We start from the raw sequence: 25,517 nt of genomic DNA on the forward strand, positions 1-25,517 counted from the left end.
CTGTCTGGGAAACATTAATTAGGGAATGTACGTAAGAGAGAGAGTGCTTGGACGATGAATGAATGGTTCTGAGAGGTGCCAGCCTGAGAATGCAGCAACAAAGGGCTGCAGAAGGCGTCAGGTGCCAGTGCAACCAAAAGGTGTCAAGTGGAGAAAACCAAGTACTGGAGATCCACCCAATGAGATCACTGACAAGCACCTGACAGCCACCCTGGACATCAGCATGATGCAGCAATTCCCATAGACTGGCATAGGAAGAAATTCCTATAAGAACTGGACTAAAAGACTATGGAGTCAGAGTCCAAGGTTCTGCTGCCAGCCCACCAGGAGCTTCAGATGCACATCTGATCAGGACTTCGCTCCCCACTCCCATCACTTGTGTACAGAATACCTGGCCAGTATTCTGTCACAAGCAACTTCCAGACTGGTAACTGTAACAAATACGCAGAACCTGAATGAATGGATGAATGAATGTTTATATATATATATATAATGTGTGTGTGTGTGTGTGTGTATAAGGGTTAAGTGGTGATAGGAATAAGTAGTTAAACAACATTGTTTGCTTCTGTCTTTTCTTTATTCTTTATTATCTTTACAATAAATGTGGCTTTTTGCCTTATCCCCCTCATAAGATCCTGCTTGCTTTTATTGGTACAACACCTGTGTCCATTGGATCACGCTCGTCCACATCTTGTCCTCGAAGAGCTCTAATGGCTTACACTTTCCCCAAAAGACTCTCTCTCCCTCTCTCTCTCTCTCTCTCTCTCTCTCTCTCTCTCTCTCTGAGTAGTCCATGTGCAGGATGCAGCGCATGGATCTTCTCTTGTTTCAGGCTGTTTGTTCCTGCAGGTTTAGGCCAGTGTCTGGATTTCCAAAGGGGGCCCCACCTCCATTCACCACTGCCCGAGGCTAGGCTGGTACTGCATCCTCCTCCCCCAAACTCCTCTTTTTCCTGCTGCATGGCCTTGGCCGGGAAAAGGAAGCTAAAAATCTCCCAAAGGGTCCACACCTCCATTTGAAGTTCTTTAGGGGTCCACAGATTAAAGTGTTGTAAACTCTGCCAGCATTATTTGACTATTGTTGTCTGACCCGCTCCTCCTGCAACTGTGAATATTGCCGTCAAAACTGGGCGGGGGGAGCTCTCCGAGAAACACGGATATTAGCCACTGAAATGATAAAACTGGCATTGTGCCAAGCCGAAATCCTTGCTCTCAGTAATCATGTTGCAGCACTACTTGCCTGAGGAGCAGCTCAGCAGGACAGCCCCTCGCCATGTTAGGAGCAAGCAATAGCTGAGCGCGTGGCCAGGGCAGGGTTTTGACATTTGCTGGGGGTTCTCAAGCATGGCCATTATAGCGAGAGCAACACTGGGCCGATCTCTCCAGGGGTCTCGCCCGGAGCTGTGGGTTCCCAAAATTGTACATGAAGAAGGCTGATGCAGCGGAACAACTTCAGCAACAACAAACTTAGCCAGCAAAACTTCTGCACTGAGGGAAGTGGGGGGATATCTATGGCACAGCCCCCCCAACGCTGGGTGGATTACTCACCCGCTCACAGCCAGTCCCACATGCACAAGCAGATTGGTGCGCCTGTCTAGCATCCCCAGTTGTACGTGGTACTTATTTCCACAGCCCCAGAGATGTGCAGCAAATTCAGAGAGGAAAGCATTTCATTTTGTACAATATTGTTTATTGTCCAAAGACTGAATGTCCACATATGAATTATACAGAGCGTCAGAGACACGCACAGTCTGCTTGTCATTATTCAACAACTTTCATGTGTTTCCAGCACAAGAAGGTCTCAGACTTCAGATTCCAGCAAAAACATATTGCTCCAAAAAAACAAAAAAAACCAACCCAAAAAACAAAACCAAACAAAAACAACCCCACCCAGAAGCTTTAAATTATGGCAGCAAGTTCGATGCTCCTTATTTGTAATACTTATCAAGCAAAGATTTGAAGAGAACGATAGTGTAAACTTTATTTTTTTAAAATATTTTGAGTTGCTTGCATGGAAAAGGGGACTGGAGCTAGGAAGAAAGGCAGAGAATGGAACCAAGAACCAAAGGCATAAATTAAAACAAGCCAATCGACCCTCCTTCACACACTTGACAGAGAGATGTTTGCAATTCTGTCGTGTGAGGCCCCCTGCTCTTGGAGACAAACTAGCAAGGCCTTGCTGAACAAGAGGTAAATGGATGGGACCTCCCATCCCCCATCCCATATTATTATTATTATTATTAAATCCAACTTCTGAAGACTTGTGCACTTGGCAGAAGAGGGGGACCCGGGAAGGAGGAAAAATACAAACTAACAGGAAAATCTGGAGGATTCAACCCTCCACAGACTTTCTCGACATTCGTCCCGCTTCATGTTGAATGCTTCCAATGCAGAAACGCGTTTTAAAAAAATAAGTGCAATTCTAATACCTAACAAGGAAACTTAAAAGTTACAGCACAGGAATGATACAGCTGATGCCAAAACAAACCGAAACATTAAAATCAAAGAGAGCATTTGAGACAGGAGTAAATGTCACATATGATATAACCGTACAGTAAGCAAACAGGAGTCTTATATTGGAGTGATTAGGTTTTTTTCCTCTTCATTTTTATATACTGAAAATCACCCAGACTGGTCCAGTATGACATCATTAAAAGCCTACACCGATGCACAGCATGAAAATGCCCCGGAAGCAGGTCTGCAGGGATAATTTCCAGACACTGGCTGGGCCTACGTTAGCCAGGCTACGCAGGTTCTCACAAAGGTCCCGGCTGGCGCAGCGCTCTAGGGCCTCAACACAATGAAACTGGCTCAGGAGAGTGGGGCTGAGGGTGGCTGGGAGGGCTTCCCAGAAGACTGCGGGGCCGGGGCGTGTAGGCAGCCAGATGTCAGGTTGGGCTGCGTGCCTGCACGTGCATCGTCACGGCACAGGATGGGCTCATGCTCCCAGCCCGGGGGCCATCCCTGCCACAGCAGTGTGCAATCTGGCTGGGGGGGGGGGGGAGCTGTCCATTCCCGGTGCCCAAGCCCCGCCCCTCCCCCCACAGCTCCCCATCCCCCGAGGGACCCGGCCTCAGAGATTATGGAGGGGCCTGGCGCAGGGCAGCAGCTGCGTTTGAGCCCCCACTGTCCCGGGGAAAGCAGACAGGAGCAGAGGAGCCACAGGGAGTGCAGGGGGGTCCCACCGCTGCTGCCCCGCACCAGGACCCCATAATCTGTGAGGCCAGGTCCCTGGGGGGATGGGATGCCATGGGGGACGGGGGAGAGGGCAGGATGGTGGCAGGTCGGGGCAAGGGATCAGACGGCCCCGCCCAGCCCGCGTGCACGGCTGCCAGGAAATGAGGCCCCTGCCCTAGGGGAAGAAGGTCTGAAAATCGTGACTTTTACTACAGGTCAATGTGGCGGGCCTGAGAACTGCGCTCAGCCAGCAGCCGCCAGCGGGGACAAACACCTGGTCCCAGCGGGGCCTCTCGCGGCGCCGTTTCCCTGCCAAACACGGGGAACGAGTCCCGGCCTCCACGGGGAACAACGGCTCTCGGCAGGGGAAGCTGCTCTGGGCGGTTTTCAGCAAGCCCCCTCCTGCAGCGCTAGGGAGCTCGGTCCCTTCTCGCACTGAGCAACGAATTCACAACGGAGCCTTCGCTGCTGCAGGACCCCACAGGCTAATGGGTACCGAGCCTGGGGCCGGGCGCTGGCGCTATGAGCGCACACGCATGCATGGGGGGGCCCGCACACGCATGTACGGGGGGGCGCACGCATGCACACACGGGGGGCGCACGCACGCATGGGGGGGACACATGTATGGGGGGGCACACACGCATGCACGGGGGTGCGCACATGGCAGCCCCCCCGCATGGCCCACATTCCCCCCCCACCAGATATTTGCTTTCTGTCCTGACCTGCCAGGATGAAGGTGCAGGACCAAAGCCTGCCGGGGCTCCAACCCAGCCGCCCCCAGAGGTGCGGAGCCCGGGAGGGAAGCAGGAAAGAGCAGCGCTTGGGAGCGAGGGAGAAGAGACCGCCCAGTCCCTCAGGGCTGCCATGTCCCTGCAAAGGGCTAAGGAGACTCCATTCCAGTCAGACCCTCTCCTGGTGCCTGCAGCCGGCAGGACTCTGGGCCAGTGCGACCAGCCGCCAACGCTCCCTTCGTGGGGCAAGGGGCAGTGGGACTCACGGAGGGAGGACAGGCAGGCGTAGCCCCGGCAGCAGACACAGCGGTGTGAAAAGAGACGCCCACGTGCTGGGCGATGGGGGGGGGGAGACCCCAGCCCCAGGGAGGGGACCTGGTAGGCCTGCTACACAGAAGGAGAGACATGGACCTGGGTCCAGGTGCGGGCGGCTCGGGACTCGCCGCTGGGAAGGGACGGGACGGGAAGGGGCCAGCAGCGCTTGGGAAGCACCTGGCATTTACCCCCCGCCGGGGCCTGCTGGGGAGAGCGTATTTTCATGCTGTTTCCAGGAAGTGATGTCAGAGTGGACCAGGCTCATCTCTTGCAGGCCTTTCTACTGGGGTGGGAACGCAGCCGCCCCGCTTAGGGGTCCTCGATGTCGAGAAACTCTTGCTTGGGGGGGGCCACGCCGCGGTACCACGCGCACGAGCCGTCGCTCCGCTTGATGCAGGCGTAATGCTTCGCCTGCCGCCCGTTGATGTTCTTCTCCGTCACCCAGTCTGTCCAGAGACACTCGTCCGGAGAGGAGACGAAGCAGGGGATGGAGGGGCACCGGGAGATCTGCGGCAGAACAGAGACCACTGCTCAGCACACACGGACGGACACCCTGCCCGGGGACAGACGGACCCATCGCGCCTCCGGCTCCGGCTCCGGCTCCCCCTCGGCTGGGCGGAGTCACCGAGCCAAGGAAAGCAACATGCTACCAATCTGGGCTCCGAGGTGGGGCCAGTTCCCTCCCACGCCTGCATCTCCCCTCGCGCCCGCTCCAAACATGGGGGGCTCTTGTCTGTCCCCACCCATCGCCTGTTTCCAGCGCATCCCTCGCCCAGCGAGTCCGCCAGTTCCTGGCGAGGCCTCTGGCAACGACAGGTCAGCAGAACCGCACTGGGACTGGAGTCCTGCCCGGGATGAATCCTGCCGACCCCCAAGCTCCCCGCCTTGACGGGTCTTTCTGTAGCCGGTCCTTGGAAACCTCCCGCAAGGGATCCACAGCCTCTCCGCCCAGCGCGGTGCTCAGCGCTCCCGACAGCAGGCAGGTTTCCCTACGTGAACAGAACGGGCCTCTTCTCTCCAGGGCTGGTCCCGCCCCCCAGGGAAAACTCAGCTTAGAAGGAGCATCACTTCTCTGACCCAAAGCCCCCAGGACAGACTCAGACACTAGGGCTGTGTCTAGACGGGCAAGTTTTTCCGCAAAATCATCTGCTTTTGCGGAAAAACTTGCCAGCTGTCTACACTGGCCGCTTGAATTTCCACAAAAGCATTGACGATCGCATGTAAGATTGGCAGTGTTCTTGCGGAAATACTGTGCTGCTCCCGTTCGGGCAAAAGTCTTTTTCCGAAAAGCTTTTGCACAGAGGGCCAGTGTAGACAGCTCAGATTTCTTTTCCGCAAAAAAGCCCCGATCGCCATTTTCGTGATCAGGGCTTTTGCGCGGAAAAGCGCATCTAGATTGGCCACGGACGCTTTTCCACAAAAAGTGCTTTTGCAGAAAAGCGTCCTGCCAATCTAGACGCGCTTTTCCGAAAATGCTTTTAATGGAAAACTTTCCCGTTAAAAGCATTTCCGGAAAATCACGCCAGTGTAGACGTAGCCTAGCACTGGAGGGACCTCGGGAGACTCTCCAGTCCAGCCCCCGGCTCTCCCGGCAGGCCAAGCACCGTCTCTAGACCATCCCTGGCAGGTGTGTCCAGCCTGCTCTTCAATCTCTCCACAACCCCCCTGGGCAATTTATTCCCGTCTTTCACCCCCGACTGGAACGGTTTCCTAATGTCCAACCGAAACCTCCCTTGCTGCAACTTAAGCCCATTGCTGCTCCCTCCTCGTGACACTGTTTTAGGTACTTGAGAACTGCTGTCTCCTTTCCACACTAAACAAGCCCAGTTCCTTCCGCCTCCCTCCCAGCTCACGTTCTCACCATGTGATGGTGACTAAACTGCAAGGAAGTCCGAGGGAGTTTCTCGGAGTCACGGAAGCAGGGCAGGGGCCTGTCTGGGATCTGGGTGCTGATATCCCAGGCCCCTGGTTCCAGTCACTGGACACATGACTCCTTCTAGGAGGCAAAACTGGGTCTTCCTCTTATTTCCGGTGAATTTCCCAGCGCTGCAGCCAAACGGGAAGAAGCCAGCAGTAGCCCAGCTGCGCCCAGATCCCCACGGGGATGCAACCCAGGTCGCGGTTCAGGAAGCATCCCTGTGCTTCCCCCATGTCCCCGTGCCCAGCCCCGCCCTGTGGAGGAGTGAGGGCCCTGCCTACCTTGCACTCGCAGCCCATCTGGTACCGCTGGTTCAGGCTCTTCTTCTGCGTGGCGCTCAGGGAGTCCCAGGCGACGATGAAGTCGCAGAGCGTGACGTGCATCTTGCCGTTGCCTTCGGACTTGCCTGCGGAAAGGCCAGGCAGCGCGTTGGAGACACCTGGGCCCCCATCGGCACCGCCCCAGGCTCCCCCCGGCCCGGGGCGCTCGGGACACACTGTGCAGGGAACGGGGCACTAAGGTACCAGCCCGCTGGGGCAACGGTGCCTGGCGCACGCCGCAGGCTGGGCGCTCCGAGGGGACAAGCAGGGCCCAGGCCGTGCTGGAGACCTGGGGGGGCGTGAGCCGAGAGCCCCGGGGAAGCAGAGCGTCGCTTGACGTCGGGGCGCGAGGCATTTGCTCCAGGCGTTTCCCACAGCAGGCCCGGTTCCCGGGCCCGGTTCCCCTGACTCGCCAGACCCCAGCGGCGGCGGCTGCACCCGGAGCGTCTGCGGCTCCACAGCCAGGCAGGACCCGAGCGCCTTCCCAGAGGGACTAACTCACAGCCCGGGCACCTCTGCAGCGAGACACGTGCTGCTGAGCCCCGGCCTGCAGCCCCCTCCCCGTGGCTCTTCCCGGAGGCAGGGCCAGCGCCGCGCCGGGAAGGGAAGGGAAGGGAGTCCGCGGGCCGTCCCTCCCGGCTGCTCATCTCGGCAAACGAAGCCAGGAGGCGGCGGCCGTGCCCCACACCTCAGCCCCTCGCTCAGGCCGGGCTGCCCAGAGTGGGGGCTGGGGGCTGGCTGGGAGAGAGCGGTGCTTGTGACGTCATGCGCCGCGGGGCCCCTTAACGGGCAGCAGGGCTGAGGGGGCTGCCCCGAGCCCGGGCCCGGCAGGCCAGCCTCCGGGCCTTCCCCAGCGCCACAGCGACAGCAGGGGACTTCCCCTAGCGCTCACGGGGGGCTGGGTCTGCCCTGCAGCCTGCGCTCTGAGCCAGCCGCCCCCGGCCAAGCAGGCGGCCCCGGCAGCCCCCATCTGGGGAGAGGTGGAAATCGAGGTCCCGGTGACGCTGCTCCGGAGAACGGGCCAGGCAGGGCAGCCCACACAGGCAATGGCGCTCCCACCGCAGCCACGCTCCCCTGGCGCCAGGCCACGCGGTCCCTCTCCATTAGGGATCCCGGGCAGGCGCTGGACATGGAAACGGACCTGACGCGCTCGGGGACCCAGGGTGCGGCTGCAAAGGATCCCGTGGGCTCGGCCGGGCCGGAGCGCCAGCCCAGCAGGCCCAGGCCCCAGGGCGTCGGAGCGGGGAGGCAAGCACGGACTAGGCCCCGGTTTGCACAGGGGTCACACAGCTCCAGCTTCCTCGGCTGCTATTTCCCTCGGAGCCACTAGATGGCGCCAGAGGGGACCCAGGTCCCGGACCGAGAGCCAGGCAGAGCCCAGGTGTCGTGGCCACACGTGGCCGGGCCCGTGGCCTGTGGCCGAGACGGGCCCACGCACGTCTGGGCACACTCATAAGGGCGCTCCGGGCTCCGGGCAGGGCCTTGGGGCTGAGGGGCGCAGGAGGGGAGCCCAACGGGTCCTGAACTCTCCTGCGGTCCCACCGCCACAGCCAAGAACAAACCCTTTGCCTGGAGCAGGGTCTCCCCTCCCCTTCGCAGCCATTCCCTGAGCGATTCCCGCAGCTCCGGGAAACCTCCCTCCACGGGCCCATGCCCCCTCCCGCCCGCCCTGGCTCGGGCCACGCCTACCTGCGATGAGATATTCCTTCTTCCCGCCGGTTTCCAGCGCCACGCCGCACACAGCCGAGGACGGCGCCGTGTAGATGCGCTCTATGTCCTGCTCCGGCCCCTTGAACATCTAGCGGGAGAGAGCGAGAGGGCGGTCGGCCAGACGTCTCCCCCGCCCACGCTGCCGGAGATCGGGCGGGAGCATGTGCCCGGCCTGGTGCGAGGAAGCCAAGTGCCGGGGACACTACCAGGCCGCTATTGGGGGGCTCAGCGCTTGCAGGTTCAATCCCAGGCTGGGTTTGCTGGAGGGACCCCCTCACCCACTTCTCTCTCCAGCCCACGCTCTGTCACCCGCCGCCTCCTACTCGCCGCCCCAGAGCTGGGCGCAGCCGCGAGTCTCGTACCTTGATCTGCTTGATCTCGTACTGGATTCGTTTGATCGGATTCCCGTAAACATCGTTCCCAGAATCCACCTCAATTAGGGAGACGGCCTTTGCTCGGATCACTGCAACAGACGGCAGACAGGGCATGAACAGAGGCGGGCCAGGCACGGCTCCTGTTCCCCAGCCCCGCTGCCTGCCTCAGCCTGCCCACCCCCAGGCAGCAGGGCCTAGGAGCTACAGCTGTTTTGGGCCTGCAGCATTGGCCACCCCGAGTCAGTAGCTGGGGATGGGACCGGCTGTGTTGGACTGTCCCCTCCCCGTTCCTTTGCCATGCCGTGGACTCAGACCTGGGCTAGTGCAGCCAGGGCCAGTTACCGCTGGGGTTTCTGGTGCCGACTAGGGATGTTAAATATCGAGTAATTAACGAATGGAATAGTCGATGGGATTTCCATCGACTATTCCGTTAGTCGATAAGGACTAGCGCACATGCTGCCTTTGAAACGTACAAGAGCCACAGCAGGGTCTCCTGTACCTTTCAAAGTAGGAACAGTGCATAGAGCCTGGGGCTGGGGGGGGGGGGGGAGGCCCCCATGGGCCCCGGGCGCCATGCGGCGCTTCCGCTTTGAAATGTACAAGAGCCCAGCGGGGACTTTCGTAGAATCCTAGGGCTGGAAGAGATCCCCCTTCAAAGCTGGCCGCCGCTGCGCCCCTGCCCCTCCCACAGAGCTGGAGCTGGAGCTGGGGGGACTGGCTTTTAAGCCGGCTCCCCCAGGACCTCCTCTTCTTCCCTCCCCACCTGCCTCTGACAGAGGCAGCAAAGGGCGGGGGGGGGGGGGGCGCTAGTCAGCCGATGTGCCAACTACATGATAAGCTTTTCCCTATGGGATCATCAACTAGGCACTTCCCTCCCTAGTGCCGACGGCTTCTCTGGACAGGGCCCCGCCCCGCCCCACAGGCCTAGGGCGTGACCACCGCGCGCAGTGCTGCCTGTCCAGGGCAGGGCCCACAGGTGGGGCAGGCAAAGAGCCAAAGAGCTGCCCAGCAGCTGGCAACACGGCCGAGCCGGCGAGCTCCGCAGAGCTGGGAGACCAGAGGCAAGAGCTGGGGTTGGGGCTCTGCCAAGCAGGGGGAGCAGCCAGGGAGCCGGGAGCAAGAACAGCTTCCGGGACGCGTCCGCGCAGGCTGCTGCTCCCCCTGCCCTGGCTGGTGGCGGCCTCCTCGCTCTCCCCCGCTGCCTGGCGCTGGACGCCGGGCACGGAGCTGACTGAGCAGCAGCATGGCTGGAGCAGGGAGGAAGGGCAGAGGCAGGACGGGAGGGGCGGGGGACGTGGGAGACAGAATCCTCCATTTCTTCCTCCTGGCTCGCTACTTTCCTGCCAGGTCCCTATGGTTCTGCCGGCGAGCGCGGGACCGGGACCGTCCCTGGAGGGTTGCAACGGACGGGCGCGTAGCAGGCTCCACGTAGGGCCTGGCCCCGTTCGGCCCGGCGGACACTGTACAGCCAGGACGAAGGAGAGGACGGGCCCGTGGCACCCCGAGGCCAGCAGAGCCCACAGGGCAAGCACCCGGAGCGGGGCTGGTAACCGGCTACGGGCGGGGGGCGGAGGGGTGCTCCAGCTGCCCCCGTTTAACCAGTTAAAATCCTAACATTGAACCGGTGAACGGAGCTGCACTGTACGTCCCCAGAGCGGGGGAGCACGTGGAGCAGGGAGGCTTTTCGGAGCAGAGGCCCTGGCGTGAACGGAGACCCGCCCCCCGCTCCAGACGGACCGCCCAGCACGGCCAGCCCACCCCAGCTGCACTGCCTGGCCTGGCCTCCAGCCGCCGCTCGCAAACCAGCAGCTGTGTTCGCAATCAAGGGGCCGCGAGGCTCCTGCCAGACGTTGCCGCTGGAATGGTGGGCGGCCACGAGGAACCGCCCCTGCCGGCACACAGCGAACCGCACGGTGTCACTTCCTCCCCGAGCCGCCTGGAAAAACAACTCGCCACTCACAGGGGCCAGGGAACGGGCCTGGCCAAGCAGCACAGACCGGCCGGCTCCAGCCCCAGGGCCCGGTCCCACGGCACCCCTCCCCGTCCGTGGGCCCCTCCTCCCAAAGCAGCATCCCTTAGCGACAGGGAGAGGGGCCCACGCGGAGCACAGCTGCTGGGAGAAGGGCTCCACCCCAGAGCTAGCAGCTTTTCTGGTAGGTTGCCACTCCCTCACACCCACAGCGTGGCCTGCACGGAGGCGCCCTCCTGCCCTGCCTGCAAGCCCGTCGTCCCCAGCGGCTGCCCCCCCCAGCCGAGGGCCCGGGGAGCACGCGGAGGGCTGCTCTCACCGCGAGGACGGCGCCGCCCCCACGGCAGGGCCCAGGCCAGGCAGCCCCTGCTCGACAGCAGCGTGGGGAGCGGCACGACGGCACCGCGAAGGGAGGCAGCGCTGCCACCTCCCCACGGCGGTGGGCCAGGGGCTGCATGGGGCAGAGTCCTCCCTGCTGTGCCCCATCCCCAGGGCACCCGGCAGAACAGGCCAGGCCGGCCCAGCGCCCCTTGGAGCAGGGCTGCCCCGTGGCCCGGGCCGGCCTGGACGGAGCCGAATGCCAGTTGCGAGCGCAGGTGGGACGTGGGGGGGGGGGGGCTGTCTACTCCTGTGGCCTCGGCTCCGCTCTGCTGGGCAGTCACTGGGTGCTGGGTGGGCTGGGGGTGACCCCTGCTGGCCTGTGTCTGTGAGCGCTGCCCAAGGGGGGGCCCTGGGGGAGGCACGTTGGCCTTGGCCTGGCCACTTGTCACCTGGCTGGGGGGAGGGGGAGTCCTGTGCTGGGAGAAGGGGCAGTCGGAGCGTGGGGAGGCCTGGAGGAAGCAGACTGAAAGCAGGATGGGGGCCCAGGGGCCTGTGAACCCCTCCCCCCAGGGAGCTGGGGCTGCCAGCCTGTCCTCCTGCGCCTACACCAGCATAGGCTACGCTGTCCCTCTCCATCGCCCCGGCGGGCGGAGTCCCACCTTGCTGCGGAGGGGGTGCAGGGTCGGGGGCCCCGACACCGTCACAGCAGGGCAGCCGAGGGGCCGGGAGCAGCACACAGGCCGGGCTCCAGCCTGCTCCATTCGGCTCATCCAGGGAAACTGCTCCCAGCGACAGCTGGAGCCGGGGGGCTCCGTGATCTTCCCCGAGGGGGATTCTAGGCCCCGGGACAGGAAGCTGGGAATGAGCCCCTGGTAGGCTCCTGGTGCAGGGTCTAGGTCACTGCCAGCCACGGCCCCTCTGCCCCGGCCCGTAGCCCAGCTGACCGGTCTCCGGGTAACGCACAGGGCGGAACAGAATCCCCCTGGTGCCAAGGCCGCCCCCCCCCCCCCCCCCTGGCCAGGCCCCTGCACGCCGGAGCGAGAACCCTGCCGGGGGTCAGCCTGGGGCACCCCAGGCCCTGCGGCGATCTCCAGCGCCGGCCCGTGGAGGACTCAGGGAGCTGCCCAGGCCAGCCGACTCCCAGGGAGACACTCCCCAGCGTGTGCCGGGTCTGGGAAAAGGGCCGGCTGCTCTGGGGCAACCAGGAGCCAGGGCTGCGGGGGAGGCTGTGGGGGAGCACGGCTCACACAGCCAGTCCTAGAGCAGACGGGGCCTGGGCCCGGGCCCGGCTGGGGCTCCCAGGCGCCAGCGCAGGAGCAGGCGGCCTGCAGGGACCAACACGCCCCAGGCCCAGCCCTTCAGCTCGCTCCGTAAATCCCCAGCGGGTTTGGGGGGCAGCAGGCTGGGCCCCCAGGGCTCGTGGATTCCCACAGCGCGCACTGTGGCCCAAGAGCCACACGGCTGCCCAGCTGGAGATCCCAGCGGCCGACCTGGGCAGGGAATTTAACCCCAACCCTAGGCAGCTCCCAGCCTGGCAAGACTCCGGCTCTGCCCCCCGCCGAGCGCGGACGCCAGGCCCCGCTCCCCAGCCTCTGCTGGGCCAGGAGCGCTAGAGGGCAGGCCCCAAGCCAGAGTCCAGCTCAGCCGCCTCCTCTGCCGCAGGGCAGCAGCAAGGACTGGGCGGGGGCCTCTCAGATCCCTGCCTGCCGCCGTGGCTCAGCGCCACGCAGCCCCTCACAAGCCCTGGCCGTGCCAGGCGAAGAGCCACCCCAGGCCCCCCTTGTGACGGCACGTCGGGGACCCCCCACCCTGCACCCCGCCCGCCAGTGCAAAGGGGGGTTTAGTGCTGCTCCGAGCCTGGCCCGGGTTCCACGTGGGCACAGGAGTCAGGGCCGGCAGCCTCAGATCCCTTGGGGCGGGGTCCACGGGCCCCGGAACCCCCAGCCCCCGGCTCAGTCTGTTCTCTTCACGTGTGCCCCGCCAAGACTGCCCCCCTCAGCCCCCGGTCACTCCCCCCCGCAGGTACCCCCCCTTTGCTCAAACTCCCCCCTCACCAGGTGGGACGTGGCTAGGCCTGGCCTCTGTGCCTGCCCAGGGACCCCCCCGCGGGGCAGTGCAGCCGCACACGCACACGCACACAGTCTCTGCAGGCAGCACAGGGCAGCAGGGGTCCCACCCCACACAACACGGCAACCAGTGAGTGCCCAGCCACAGTGGACCCCGGGCCACAGGAGTGGACAGCCCCCCACTACGACACGCCCCTCCCCCATCCAGGCTGCATGGGACACCTCTGCTGGCGCTGCCCGGGGGCAGACAGGGGGCGCTGGCGTGGGCGTGGGCCCACCGCGTGGAAACGCCCATGGCTCGTCCTCCAGCCAGGGCGCCACAGCGGAGCACAGTGCCCTCTCCAGCCAGGGTGGCTCTGGGCCGCCCCTCCCGCCTCCATCCCCCACCCCGGCCCCGGCCCCGGCGTGGCTCGCTGCGAACTCCCAGCTCTTGCAAGGGGCGCTGGCGTGGCGCCTGTGGGCGGGGAACAGCTCCTGATTCAGTGGGCTCCGGCCTTTTCCATTCACGTGCTCATGAATCACTTGAGAAAAATGCAGCCAATGGAGGCAGATTTGTCCTGAACAGTGCGGCTTTGTGGAGGGAGCTGCGCGCTTCCCGGCCAGGAGCCCAGCCAGGCTCCAGCGGCGAGCCAGGAGCCCGAGGGGAGGGGAGGGGAATCCAGGCCTGCCCCACGCACGGCCCGCCCAGCCCCCCAGAGGGGTGGGGGCTGGGTCCCAGCCCTCAGACCCGGAGACAGGCCCATGCTCAATGCAAAGAGCCCCTTTGTATCTGCCGTGTCTGCTGCTCAGGCCACGCTTCCCGCCCTCTGCAGCCGGGGCAAGGGGGGACGCCCTGGCTCCCCCCAGTGGAGTTTCCCATGGAACTGCCCGAGCCCGGGGGCCGGAGCGTTAACAGCATTGCCAGCGCCTGCGCGACAGTCATGAGCTGCCAAGGCCGGGGGGCGACCAGGGCCCCCCAGGAGGGAGGTGCTCTCCCTGGGCAGGGGGACAGGACAGAGCCCAGTGCCCCGGCCCAGCCCCTACCCCCCTGAGCGATGCCAGGGCCAGTGGCTGCCGGGATGGGCCCTGGGCCCCTGCCACACGGCTCCCTAGCTGGGCCGTGGGGAACAGGGCCCTGCTATCGCCTGCCCCGGGCACCATGGCCACAAGCGGGCTGGCCCCGTGTCAGGGGACGGGAGCGAGGGAGCACGCCGGGGGGGGGGGGGGGGGGGGCTCAATGGGAATTCACTGATACCAGGTGGTGATTGGCTGTTACCACCAGTCCCCTCCCCACCAGCATGGCAGCTGGGGCACCAAGCCAACTGCCCACCCCCAGGGCCGTCCAGCAGCCACGCTGAGACGCAGGGCCGGGGCGGCTGGCAGCTCCCTCTGGCCAAGGGTGGGAGGGGAAGGCCCAGTCCGTGCCCCCCCACACTGCCCACATGGGGCAGGGCACAGAAACGTGGCGGGGCTCACCGGGAGCTCCTGGGCCCGGCGTGTGCAGGCTGGCTCTGCCCAGCCAACGCGCCCACACCCCCTTGCGCCAGCCGGTTCTGAGCAGGGAGCTCGGCTGCGTGGCCCCGTGGCTTCCCGACGCCTGCGCTCCGGGCCCGGGGCGGTGGGGGAGCTGAGCAGCCAGCGGGGGAGGGAGCTGTGCAGGGGCCGCGAGGGAGACTGTGACTAGCCCCCTCCTGGCAGGCTCTGGGGAGCGGAGCTGGAGCAGAGCCAAGGGCACGGGGCAGGACTCAATACGTGGGCGAGGGGCTAAGGCCGGGCCGTCCCCTGCACTCACGGGGCGCCCCCAGGAGATGCAAAGCCCCTGGCGCACTGCGAGGGGCCCAACTGGAAGCACCTTTGCAATTCTGGGCAGGACGCTGGAATTAAAGCAGCAGCAGGGGCCTGGGGGGGGGGGGGGGGGGCGATTTAACCAAAGCAGGAAGAGAAACTCACCTCTGAAATCCACCCCACCCAGTGACACAGGGAGGCCCATGTGCCTCCAGCGGAGACGCCTCGCGCAGGGCGCCAGGGCTAGAACTGGGCGCCGGCCTCTCGTGTTACTGGATTTTAAGGGGAGCAGCCAGATCACTGCTGCACCCCGAGGGGGGTTGCCCCACAATGGATACAAAGGGGCCATGTGAGGTGTCCCATGAAAGCGTCTGTTCTACTGATGGCGTGTGCGCGATTCGTGTGCTCGTGTGAGATCTGGGTGTGGAGTTAGAAACAGGCCCTCTGTACGGATGCTGGGAAATTCTCTGTGGCTGAGCACTGGGCCAGGAATGCTCAGCCAGTGCCTGTGCTAATTAGCAAGGAGACAATGAAGCTCTAGGTGCCAAGACACACCTCAGGAACGGGACTGATACCTGCAAGCCAGCCAGGGCCGAAGGGCTGCCAGCCTGGGACACAGGGATAGGTCGCTGGACCACGTGACCTTCCCTGGCCAGGAAGATGCCAGGGGAGGTATACACGTGCCATGTGGCACCCTCCTTTTGGTCTTCAGTTTAGCTCCTGATCCCAGATGCATCCTTGCAGGGAACGAGCCGGGAAGAACCGTGGACCCGTCCTGACATAGGATGTAACCAGAGACTTTTAAGCCAGCAGCTGTAACATCTCTGCTAGAGCCTGCACTGAGAACTGGGAGATTCGGTGCATGTAACGTACTGTACTTTAACAGCCTCACTCTCTTGCTTTCCTTTCTTGTAGTAATGAACCTTTCGCTGGTAGATTCTAAAGGACCGGCCCAGCGTGGTCTTGTGGGGAAGATCCAGAGTGAATTGACCTGGGAACTGTGGCTGGTTTCTTAGGGGCGGAGGAACCGTTCGGGGCAGGTGTTAAGCCCGGGGCGAGTGGGGCACAGGGAGAGCGGGGGTGTCTGGGGGGTTTTGCTCGTGAGGCTTCTGGCTGGCTGGATCGGCAGCTGGAGCGCTCGGTGCGACTGGTTTGTGGCCTGTTTGGGGGGGTCTCCAGTCTGGGGCTGTGAGGAGCCCCGAGTTCGAGCACTTCACCCTGAGCGGACGCCCTCAGCGGTGCCCAGACGGGCCCGGCCCCTCACACTGCCTGAGCCTGCTGCAGCAGCAGTCGGGCCATAACCCCGTAACCAGGCTGTGGCCTGGGCCAGGCGGCTGCTGGGCTGCCAGGTTCTGTGCAGGCTGCGGGGTGCCGGGCTCCCAGCCTCGCCTGTCTGCCTGCACCAAGAGAGGCGTCCGGTCCGGCAGGGACCCGCTGGGCAGGACTCGCCTCTCCGCCGGCAAGGACGCTCACAGGAAGAGCACCGGGAAGCCTCCCTCCGGAGCGGCCCATCCCACTGGCTACACTCTGCAGCCCGGTACCCCCAGCCGGCCGGCACAGGCAGCCACCGGCGTCTCATCGCAGGGCACACGTACCCCGAGTGGCTCTCCCGACGAGCAGGGCCCTGGGCACGTGTCTGCTCACCAGAGCCCTGCACGTCCACGGACGCCCTCGGCTGGTCTTTCTGGATACACAATTGTGGCGTCACTGGAGCCCTGCACACCCACAGACAGCGCCCCAAAGCACAACAGCTACCGCGGGGAAACTGAGGCTCAAAGACCTGCCCACACTCAGCAGCAGAGCCGGTAACAGAACCCAGGAGCCTGACTCCCAGCTGGCTGCAGCTGGTGAGCGGCTGCCCACACGGCACGGAGGGGCTCTGCCCCGTGCCCACAGCCTGCGCCCCACACTCCTGGGCGGCCCCAGTAACTCCAGGGGAGCGTGCTGAGCGCCAAGAGCCTCGCAGGGCTCCTTCCCCACAAGACACGCCTGGGTGTGTAGAGCAACCCGGCCCCTGCTCAAAGCCCAGCACGCACTGCCCAGCCATCCCCTCACCCAGCACGGCCCCGGCCTCCTGCCACCGCTGCCCCAGCCCCCTTCCGCTCTGGCCTGGGGTCACCCACAAACCGCCCAACTGCCTGCAGGCCATGCCAGCCTGCAGGCCATGCCAGCCGGAGGCCCTGGCCCCCCTGCTTACCGCGGCGAGGCCCTGCCGCTGCAGCCAAACCCGGCAGGCTCCAAATCTGCAGCTTAATGAGCCAGGGGCCCAGGCAGGCCTCCCTGTACCCAGGGCAGCAGCGCGGGAAGCGGGCAGCTCGGGGCCAGCCTGCGGGAAGGGAGTGGGCCCGGCGGGAGTCAGGGAGGGGCCCGCTCCCCACCAAGACTGGGAGCATGCGAGTGGGGCTGCTCCGAGCTGGCAGGGGAGCTCCACCTGGGACCAGCCATCTGCCCGAGCAGCCGGGGACGTGGCCAGGAGCAGCTCTCCGGCCAGCGCTCACCCAAGCGCCTGCCTAGCTCCAGCCGCTGGCTGGCAGGGCGCCCAGGCAGCCCCCCGAAGCTGTGCTCCCCGGGCACAGAACCTGGCACGGGTCAGGGCGGCCTGCCTGGGCTCCGGCTCAGCACCACGCCCACGTGACGTGGGCACCAGGTCACCGGGCCAGGCTGTCACCACAGCGGCAGGAGTCGCCACTGGCGCAACCCTGCCTGCAGCCCCAGCTGGACCCGTGCCCACAGTGCCACGCGCAGCGACGGCGGCACGGGGCCCTGCACGGGGAGCCACAGAATTACCAGCCACCGAGTCACGGCACCACAACTAGGGAGCTGCCCAAGCGGGGCCACAGGCACAGCACGGTGCAGCCCAGCCCAGCACGGTGTGACGCAGGGGGGGGTCTGCTCTGTGACCCGGGTCCCCCCGCTGGGCTGGGATTCCCACCGACTCCCCCACGTGTGCATGGCCCAGACACCTCGGCCCAGCCTGGCCGGTAACAAGGCTCTTCCCCGGGGAGAGACAGAGGGAGGGAGGGGGAGACGGGCACCTGGCTGGGGGCAGGGCTGGGCGCTGGGCAGTTTTTGGCTGGATGACATGGAGAAGAGACGAAGCAGAGCGCTGGGAGTTCGGGGGGGCTATGTACCCCGCCCTAAGGGGCCTAGGGCTGCCAGCCCCTGACTCCTTACGGCCACCCCACATCTGTGCTGGGAGTTCGGGGGGGCTATGTACCCCGCCCCAAGGGGCCTGGGGCTGCCAGCCCGACTCCTTACGGCCACCCCACGTCTGTGCTGGGAGTTCGGGGGGGCTATGTACCCCGCCCCAAGGGGCCTAGGGCTGCCAGCCCCTGACTCCTTACGGCCACCCCACGTCTGTGCTGGGAGTTCGGGGGGGCTATGTACCCCGCCCCAAGGGGCCTGGGGCTGCCAGCCCCTGACTCCTTACGGCCACCCCACGTCTGTGCTGGGCTGTGTCCTGGAGCAGCAATAACCCCCCTGTTCTACGGCTGGCGGAGTCTCATCTTGCTGCTACGGGGGTGCAAGATCGGGGGGAGAGGGGGCCCCGCCACACATGGCCCAGCCCGGCCCAGCATGATCCGGCCTGGCAGGACACCATCTGCTCTAGCAGCAGACAAGAGCCAGATCGGGAGCAGCTTCTTGCCAGCTCCCCCCCCCCCCACTGGGTGTTCCCCTGGCTCGCGGGGTTCCCTGGCTCCACATGGCCCGGGAGGCAGGAAGTGACCTCACTGCAGCGCCAGCAGCTGTGACCCAGCCAGTCATGTGGCCAGCATGAGGCATCCCAGCCCTACGGCTCCTCCCAGCCTGGGAAGCCCCCACAGGCATCTCGGCCTCCTGGGGAGGGGCCAGGCGCAGCCGCGCCAGCAGCGCCTCCCCGCCGGGCCCCACCTGCGTTCGGGGCTTCCCTGCGACACCAGCTCCACGGCCCCTGGGCTGGGCTCTTGGCAGCAGGAGCAGAGGCCACTGAGCTCAGGGACCCCGGCAGGGGCAGATGGCACCGGCGGGCGGGGGGGGCTCACTGCCGGGTCCCCATGTTACCGATACGGCTCCACTGCTTCAGCTGCACAGCCCCCTGCGGCCCCCACGCTACGGGGCAGCCGAGTCCCCTGGCAGTCGTGGGCGGCGCTCTCCCAGTCCCGACAGCCACTCCAGAGCAAGCTACAGGCCCCCCGCCCCTGGGCCCCCCTCTGCTCCGCCCGGGGGTTAAACGCTTCCATGTGCTGCTACCTCAGGCCCTTCGCCAGGGCTGGACCAACCAGCAGAGGCTCCAAGGGATCTGACTGTGGGGCTGGGACCATGGGCCGAGTCCTGGGGCTGGCTGGGCTGAGACGCAGCCCGGGAGATTCCAGCCTGACCAAGGCAGCAGAGTCAGGGTCCTAGAGCAAAGGGGGCTGAGAGGGAAACCCTGGTCCGGCTTCACCAGAGGGGATGGGAAATCATCTCTGTGCTGGTTTCACCCAAGGGCCCAATGCTCCCGCTAATTTCTTCCAGCCGCGGGTGGATTTTTTCCATTCACATGCGGAATACATTTTGTTATGTGCACGGAAGCATGTGCACCACCAGCAGGAACACAACCTGGCTGCGTGCACTGCGCTGACCGGGCATTGGGAGCTCTCCTGAGCAGCCGCACAAGCGCCCAGCTTACAGGGAACCCTGCCGTGGGCCATGGGGCAGAGGTGCAGAGACGCCAAGGGCCCCACCCACAGCCAGATAAACGGGGAGCCAGGCGGTCAGGCTGGTACCTCCCTGCAGCCTCGCTGCCCCCCTGCCCAGCAGAGCTGAAACGCTGCTCCCCTGCTGAAGGCGCTGCCTGGCAATCAGGCGCCCCAGCCACGCCCATTCGCTTGTGCCCAGGCCAGGCCCCCTCCAGCACAGCTGGCTTGCGGGGCCCAGGGCAGCCTACCCCCCAGGGCCAGACGGGGCCCACTGCAGTATGCTCGGCGGCCTCCGTCCGCAGGACAGCGGCAGCCAGGAGGCAAGTCGCAGCCTCGCATTCAGACCAGGGCCACAGCCGGGCGGCTGGGCCAGGGACCCCGGCTCTAGCAACGCAGCGGCTCACACGCCCACGGGGCCCGACGGCGTCCTGTCCAGCAAGGGACGGTGCCCCAGCCGGGATTGTGCAATCCGGCCCCGCCTGGCTCGCTCTGGTGCTCGCACGACTTCCGGCCCTTGCACAACCCACTCCGCAGGCTGTCAGCTCCCCGGGGCCAGCAGGGGCTCTGTGCTCACGGGCCAGCACTGGCCGGACGCGGCGGGGAGCCTGCGCTTTGGGGGTCACGCCGGGCCCTGCTCAGCCGGACTCACTTTAACTCCACAAACGGGGAGGGGCAGAAAGGAAGCGCTTTGGAACCAACTCCAAGCAGGGGACAAGAGCCCCTCCCCCTGCAGGCCCCGCCCCCTTCCCCACTGATGCAGGCGGGGGTCTTACAGGGGGGCTGGCGTGGGCCCCCTGTCCCGCACCCACCACAGCGGCAGGAGCTGGAGCAGCCTCCCCTGCGCCACCCGGCCGCCCTCCCCTGCGCCACCCGGCCGCCCTCCCCAGCCAGGGCTCGGCTTCTCTGCCGCAGCGGGAAGTTGAGCACCCGGGGGGCTCTGCTCCTGCAGTGAGTGGGGGGGGGGGAGACCACCTCCTGCTGCCACCCCATGCCAGGTCCCTCCCCTGGGTCCCGCCCACGGTGCGGTCGAAGGGGGCTGTCCCAAAGCGGCCCAGGTCCCTCCCCTGGGTCCCGTCACGGTGCGGTCGAAGGGGCTGTCCCAAAGCGGCCCAGGTCCCGCCCACGGCGCGGTCGAGGGGGCTGTCCCAAAGCGGCCCAGGTCCCTCCCCTGGGTCCCGCCACGGGGCGGTCGAGGGGGCTGTCCCAAAGCGGCCCAGGTCCTTCCCTTGGGTCCCGCCACGGGGCGGTCGAGGGGGCTGTCCCAAAGCGGCCCAGGTCCTTCCCTTGGGTCCCGCCACGGGGCGGTCGAGGGGGCTGTCCCAAAGCGGCCCAGGTCCCTCCCCTGGGTCCCGCCACGGGGCGGTCGAGGGGGCTGTCCCAAAGCGGCCCAGGTCCCTCCCCTGGGTCCCGCCACGGGGCGGTCGAGGGGGCTGTCCCAAAGCGGCCCAGGTCCCTCCCCTGGGTCCCGCCACGGGGCGGTCGAGGGGGCTGTCCCAAAGCGGCCCAGGTCCTTCCCTTGGGTCCCGCCACGGGGCGGTCGAGGGGGCTGTCCCAAAGCGGCCCAGGTCCCTCCTCTGGGTCCCGCCACGGGGCGGTCGGGGGGGCTGTCCCAAAGCGGCCCAGGTCCCTCCTCTGGGTCCCGCCACGGGGCGGTCGAGGGGGCTGTCCCAAAGCGGCCTGTGGACCGAGGCCACGGCCCGAGACCAGCGCTGCCAGTCACACTGCAGAAGCTGGAGTCCCCAGAGGTCCTGGACCCCCCCAGGAAGTTTGCCCACCTTGCGGCGGGTGCCGGCCACGTTATTCTGGTCTGGGGACGGTGGGGACCCAGCGGCGAGGGGTGTGGCTGTGCTAGGCCGCTGGATACCCCACAGGCGGGTGCGCCCAGCCCTGGGGGAGGTGCCCAAACGGACACGGTTATGGGCGCAGGTAGCATGAGCCACGGAACCGCCCCTTGGAACTCTGGTGGCCAAGGGCCTCCATACACCCAGCCCCACGGAGAGGAAGCACCACGCCAGCCACTGAACGCCCCATGGGATTAACCTCGGCCAGGTCAGAGCCCCGTGTGCCAGCTGCCTCTCCCCCCGCCGCGCTCACCAGGACCCTAACCCTGCCCCAGGCAGCTCTCTCCTCACTCAGGCAACTAGGGCAGGAGAGTGCCCGTCCCCCAGCCTGGCGCCCGGCACCGCTCCCGGCTGGCCTCGCCCCCAGGCCTGCCACCGAGCGGGTGAAGGACGAAGTGGGCGGAGGAGGGGGCAGCAAAGCGGCAGCTGGCGAGAGCACCCTGCCCAGCTGCCCCCACAAACCTCAAGCAACCCAGCAGCCTGGACTGACGCTGCTTCACTTTGTCTAAAATCTTCCTGTCCCTGGACCCATTCGCGCCCCCCCCCCCCAAACAGCAGGGCCCTGGAGACTCGGGGGCAGGCGGAGCTGGGACACCCCACGCAGGGAGGCAGCCAGGGCCTGTGGGACGGACGGGGGCTGGGCTGCCAAGTATTGCAGAACGCCGCTCCGCAGCCAAGTGCGGGCGCTGCGGCAGGCCGGGGGCCGCTCTCCCTCTGGTTCAGCCGTTCAAGGCCATAAGGGCATTATTCATGGAGAGGAGGAATCCAGGGCCCGGGTGCCAAGGCCTCCCTTTCAGCAGCATCCAAGCTGAACAAGCTGGGATGGAGGAAAGGAAATGCCTGGACGCCAGGAAGGTGACCTAGCCCGATGCGGCCACTTTCCAGGGCAGGGCCGGCCCTCGGCTCCGCAACCCCAAGGGCACAGCAGCCCGTCATCCACGGGACTCCGAGCTCCCGCCTTTCCAGGGTCACGCGGCAGCTCGAAGGCAGAGCAAGATGGCACCGTGCAAAGCTGGCTTTTGTCCTCGGGGGCTCGGCCGCATCGCGCCAACCCCCCGAGCAGCCGGCTCCGTGTGTGCCCAGCACACGCCCCGCCCACGCCCACAGCCAACGCCGGGCAGGGCACGGGGACACCGAGAACAAAGCCCAGGTTTCTGGAGGAGGGTTTGCATCCCACCCCACCCCCCAGATTCAGAACCTCAGGGAGTGAACTGGGGTGGGGGTGAGACCCCTGGGACCCACCAATTTCCCACCCGCCCCCCCAAAATCACACAGGCAGAAGCCCCGAGGCCACAACCCCGATTTGAAACTGGGTCTGGAGAGAGCTCCAAGGCATCGCTCTCGGTGCTTTGCTGCTGACACCCCTTCGAGGCGTCCACTCGGAGGCCAGGCCTGCCAGCCCCGCAGGAGGAAGGCGCTTAGTGCAGGGGCTGTAGAATGCGCCACCACCGTGACAGTGGCAAGGGGCGGAGAGGAGAGGACCCGGGAGCCCGGAGGTAGGCCAAGTGCGCCGGGTTCCCTGGGCGGAGGGAGCTAGCAAGGTGGCAGGTGACAAGGGCAGCAGCTGTCACACAAGCACTTCTCAGGGAAAAGGCGAACGGCTGGAGAGGCAGAGGGCACACGAGGGGGCCGCAGGCTCCTGTTCCTGTCTCTCGCCATGGCCAGCTGGCTGGGGGAACGGGGCCGGCCCATTCCAGCGCTCAGGGGCCCCGGCCGGCTGGGGGGACCCGGCCGGCCCATTGCGGCGCTCAGGGGCCCCGGCCGGCTGGGGGGACCCGGACGGCCCATTCCGGCACTCACGGGCCCAGGCCAGCTGGGGGGACCCGGACGGCCCATTCCGGCACTCACGGGCCCAGGCCGGCTGGGGGAACGGGGCCGGCCCATTCCGGCGCTCAGGGGCCCCGGCCGGCTGGGGGAACGGGGCCGGCCCATTCCGGCACTCAGGGGCCCCGGCCGGCTGGGGGAACGGGGCCGGCCCATTCCGGCGCTCAGGGGTCCCGGACGGCTGGGGGGACCCGGACGGCCCAGTGCGGCGCTCAGGGGCCCCGGCCGGCTGGGGGGACCCGGACGGCCCAGTGCGGCGCTCAGGGGCCCCGGCCGGCTGGGGGGACCCGGACGGCCCATTGCGGCGCTCAGGGGCCCCGGCTGGCATACCAGACTGCCGAGGAGCTGTGCCCCTCCTGTCCAGCTCCAGACGCCCTGGCGGGGGGGGGGGGGGGGGCCGCAGAGGCCTTGCTCCATCACAAGCTCCTCCACATCCAGGGCTGGGAGCGACTTGCTGAGACCCCGCGCGGGCAGCTCTGTTCAGCACCCCCAGATCTCTCCCGGGTTTAACTGGGGCTGGGCGCAGCCAGGAGGAGCCAGCCCTGGGCAGCGCCCTTGAACGCAGCTCTGCGGGTACCAGCGCCCCCCGGCTCCCTGCCACGCCGGGCGCAGGGCCCCGCCTCTGACTGGACCCAAAGAAACCCCAATGAATCCAGTCGCTGGAGAGTGGGGGGAGGGGCGCGTGGCCGGCTCCAGGCCGCGGGTCACAGCGCAGCCCCGCACCCTCCCCGCGAGCTGCGGGGCCGTTCGCCGCTCCCGGCCCGGAGCGATCCCCGGCCGAGCCGCAGCGGCCCCCAGGCAGCCCCGGCCCCTAGTGCCACTAAGGCTGCGGGTCCGGCGGGGGGAGGGGGCGCGGGGAGGCCGGAGGGGCGGGGCGCAGGCCGGGAAGCGGGGGGGGGGGGGAGCGGCGAGCCGGGGGGTCCGGGCGGAGCGGGGAGCGGCGAGCCCGGCGGGGGGATGGGGCGGAGGGGACCGGGCGGAGGGGGGAGCGGCGAGCCGGGGGGGGGCCGGGCGGAGGGGGGAGCGGCGAGCCCGGGGGGGGGCCGGGCGGAGGGGAGAGCGGCGCGCCCGGCGGGGGGATGGGGCGGAGGGGACCGGGCGCGGCGGGCCGGGCGCGCCTCTTACCCACGTCGGCGTTGCAGAAGGCCTGCTGCGGGTGCACCGGGGAGCAGCTGCAGGCGTCGGCCCCGGGGAGCAGCAGCAGCGCCAGCCAGGCCAGCAGGCTGGGCAGGGCAGCGCTCATCTTGCGGGTCTCAGAGCGCCCGGGGGGGCCGCCGCATCCAGCCACGCGCCGCGCCCGCGCCGCGTCCGGCCTGGAGAGTCCTGCGCTGCGCTGCGGCCCTGGCACGGGGCTTTGCTGCGCGGCTCCGCCACGGCGGCTTTTAACGCGCCCCGGCCTGGCCGCTCCTCCTCCCCGGGCACCGGGCCAGGCAGCTGCGCCCGGCTGCTCGCTCCGGCCCTTCCTCCGCCGGCCTGCGGCGTGTGCCAGGCCGGCCGCCTGCAGCCCCCCAGCGACCTCCCGGGCCCGGCCCTCGCCCCATGGCCGGGGCCGCTCGTGCCTGGCTCCATGGGCGCGGGGGAGCGGCGCACCCCAGGGCTTGGGCAGCCCTGCAGTCTGGGGGCTCTGCTCCTGCCCGCCCCCATCAGCCCTGTCACTTACCCCCCCCCCCCGCCCCTCTGAACCCTCAGGTCCCAGCCAGCTGCTGGCCCCATGCCAGGGGTCCACCTCCAGGTCCCGCATGCAGGGTCCCAGCCGCTGGCCCCAGCGCTAGGGGTGGGGCACAGAAGGGGTAGGGGGAGTACATGTCATAGAGTCCTAGCACTGGAAGGGACCTCGGGACGTCAAGTCCAGTCCCTGCCCTCATGGCAGGACCCAGCACCGGCTACAGCATCCCTGGCAGGCGTCTGTCCAACCTGCTCTGAGCTATCCCCACAGATGGAGACTCCACACCCCCCAGGCAACTTATTCCCGTGTTTGACCCCCTGACAGGCAGGAACTTTTCCCTAATGTCCAACCCAAACCTCCCTCGCTGCAGTTTAAGCCCATTGCTGCTTGTTCTGTCCGCAGAGGCCAAGATGAACAAGTTTTCTCCCTCCTCCTCCTCCTTTTAGGTGCTTGAAAACTGCTCTCACATCCCCTCTCAGTCTCCTCTTTCCAAACTAAACAAGCCCAGTTCTTTCAATCTGCCTTCATAGCTCATGTTCTCCAGACCTTCTCCAGTTTCTCCACATCCTTTTCGAAATGTGCCCAGAACTGGACACAACACTCCAACCTAGGCCTAACAGGCGCAGAGTAGAGCGGCAGAACGGCTCCTCGTGCCTTGCTCACAGGACTCCTCTGAATGCGGCAGCCCAGAATCATGTTGGCTTGTTTTGCAACAGCATCACACTGTTGACTCATTCAGCTTGTGGTCCACGACGCCCCCTGGACCCCTTTCTGCGGGCTCCTTCCCAGACGGTCGCTGCCCATCGTGTGTGTGACACGGATTGTTCCTCCCTAAGTGGAGCACTTTGCATGTGTCCTTATTCA

General features: G+C 66.1%; 1 protein-coding gene across 1 annotated transcript; it reads right to left on the minus strand.

Annotated features, from left to right (window-relative positions):
* Positions 1 to 1,667: 1,667 nt before the first annotated feature.
* On the minus strand, positions 1,668 to 24,368 carry TIMP2 (TIMP metallopeptidase inhibitor 2). The gene is made up of 5 exons (XM_075904148.2): positions 24,113 to 24,368; positions 8,533 to 8,633; positions 8,150 to 8,258; positions 6,422 to 6,546; positions 1,668 to 4,729 (listed from the first exon to the last, which is right to left on the minus strand). Exons 1-5 carry the CDS (start codon positions 24,228 to 24,230, stop codon positions 4,532 to 4,534), a joined length of 651 nt encoding a protein of 216 aa, XP_075760263.1. The 5' UTR covers positions 24,231 to 24,368; the 3' UTR covers positions 1,668 to 4,531.
* Between the last annotated feature and the right edge of the window lie 1,149 nt (positions 24,369 to 25,517).

Source organism: Pelodiscus sinensis, chromosome 20 (genome assembly GCF_052426305.1).
Source record: "Pelodiscus sinensis isolate ZL-2025 chromosome 20, ASM5242630v1, whole genome shotgun sequence".
In the NCBI taxonomy this organism is placed as follows: domain Eukaryota; kingdom Metazoa; phylum Chordata; order Testudines; family Trionychidae; genus Pelodiscus; species Pelodiscus sinensis.

Bases quoted from the DNA above. Each gene is read 5' to 3' on its own strand.
- TIMP2 (XM_075904148.2), bottom strand. From the start codon at position 24,230: ATGAGCGCTGCCCTGCCCAGCCTGCTGGCCTGGCTGGCGCTGCTGCTG. The intron at 8,634-24,112 runs GTAAGAGGCGCG...CGTCTGTTGCAG, and splicing joins CTTCTGCAACGCCGACGTGG to TGATCCGAGCAAAGGCCGTC. The intron at 6,547-8,149 runs GTAGGCGTGGCC...GCCTTTCCGCAG, and splicing joins GAAGGAATATCTCATCGCAG to GCAAGTCCGAAGGCAACGGC.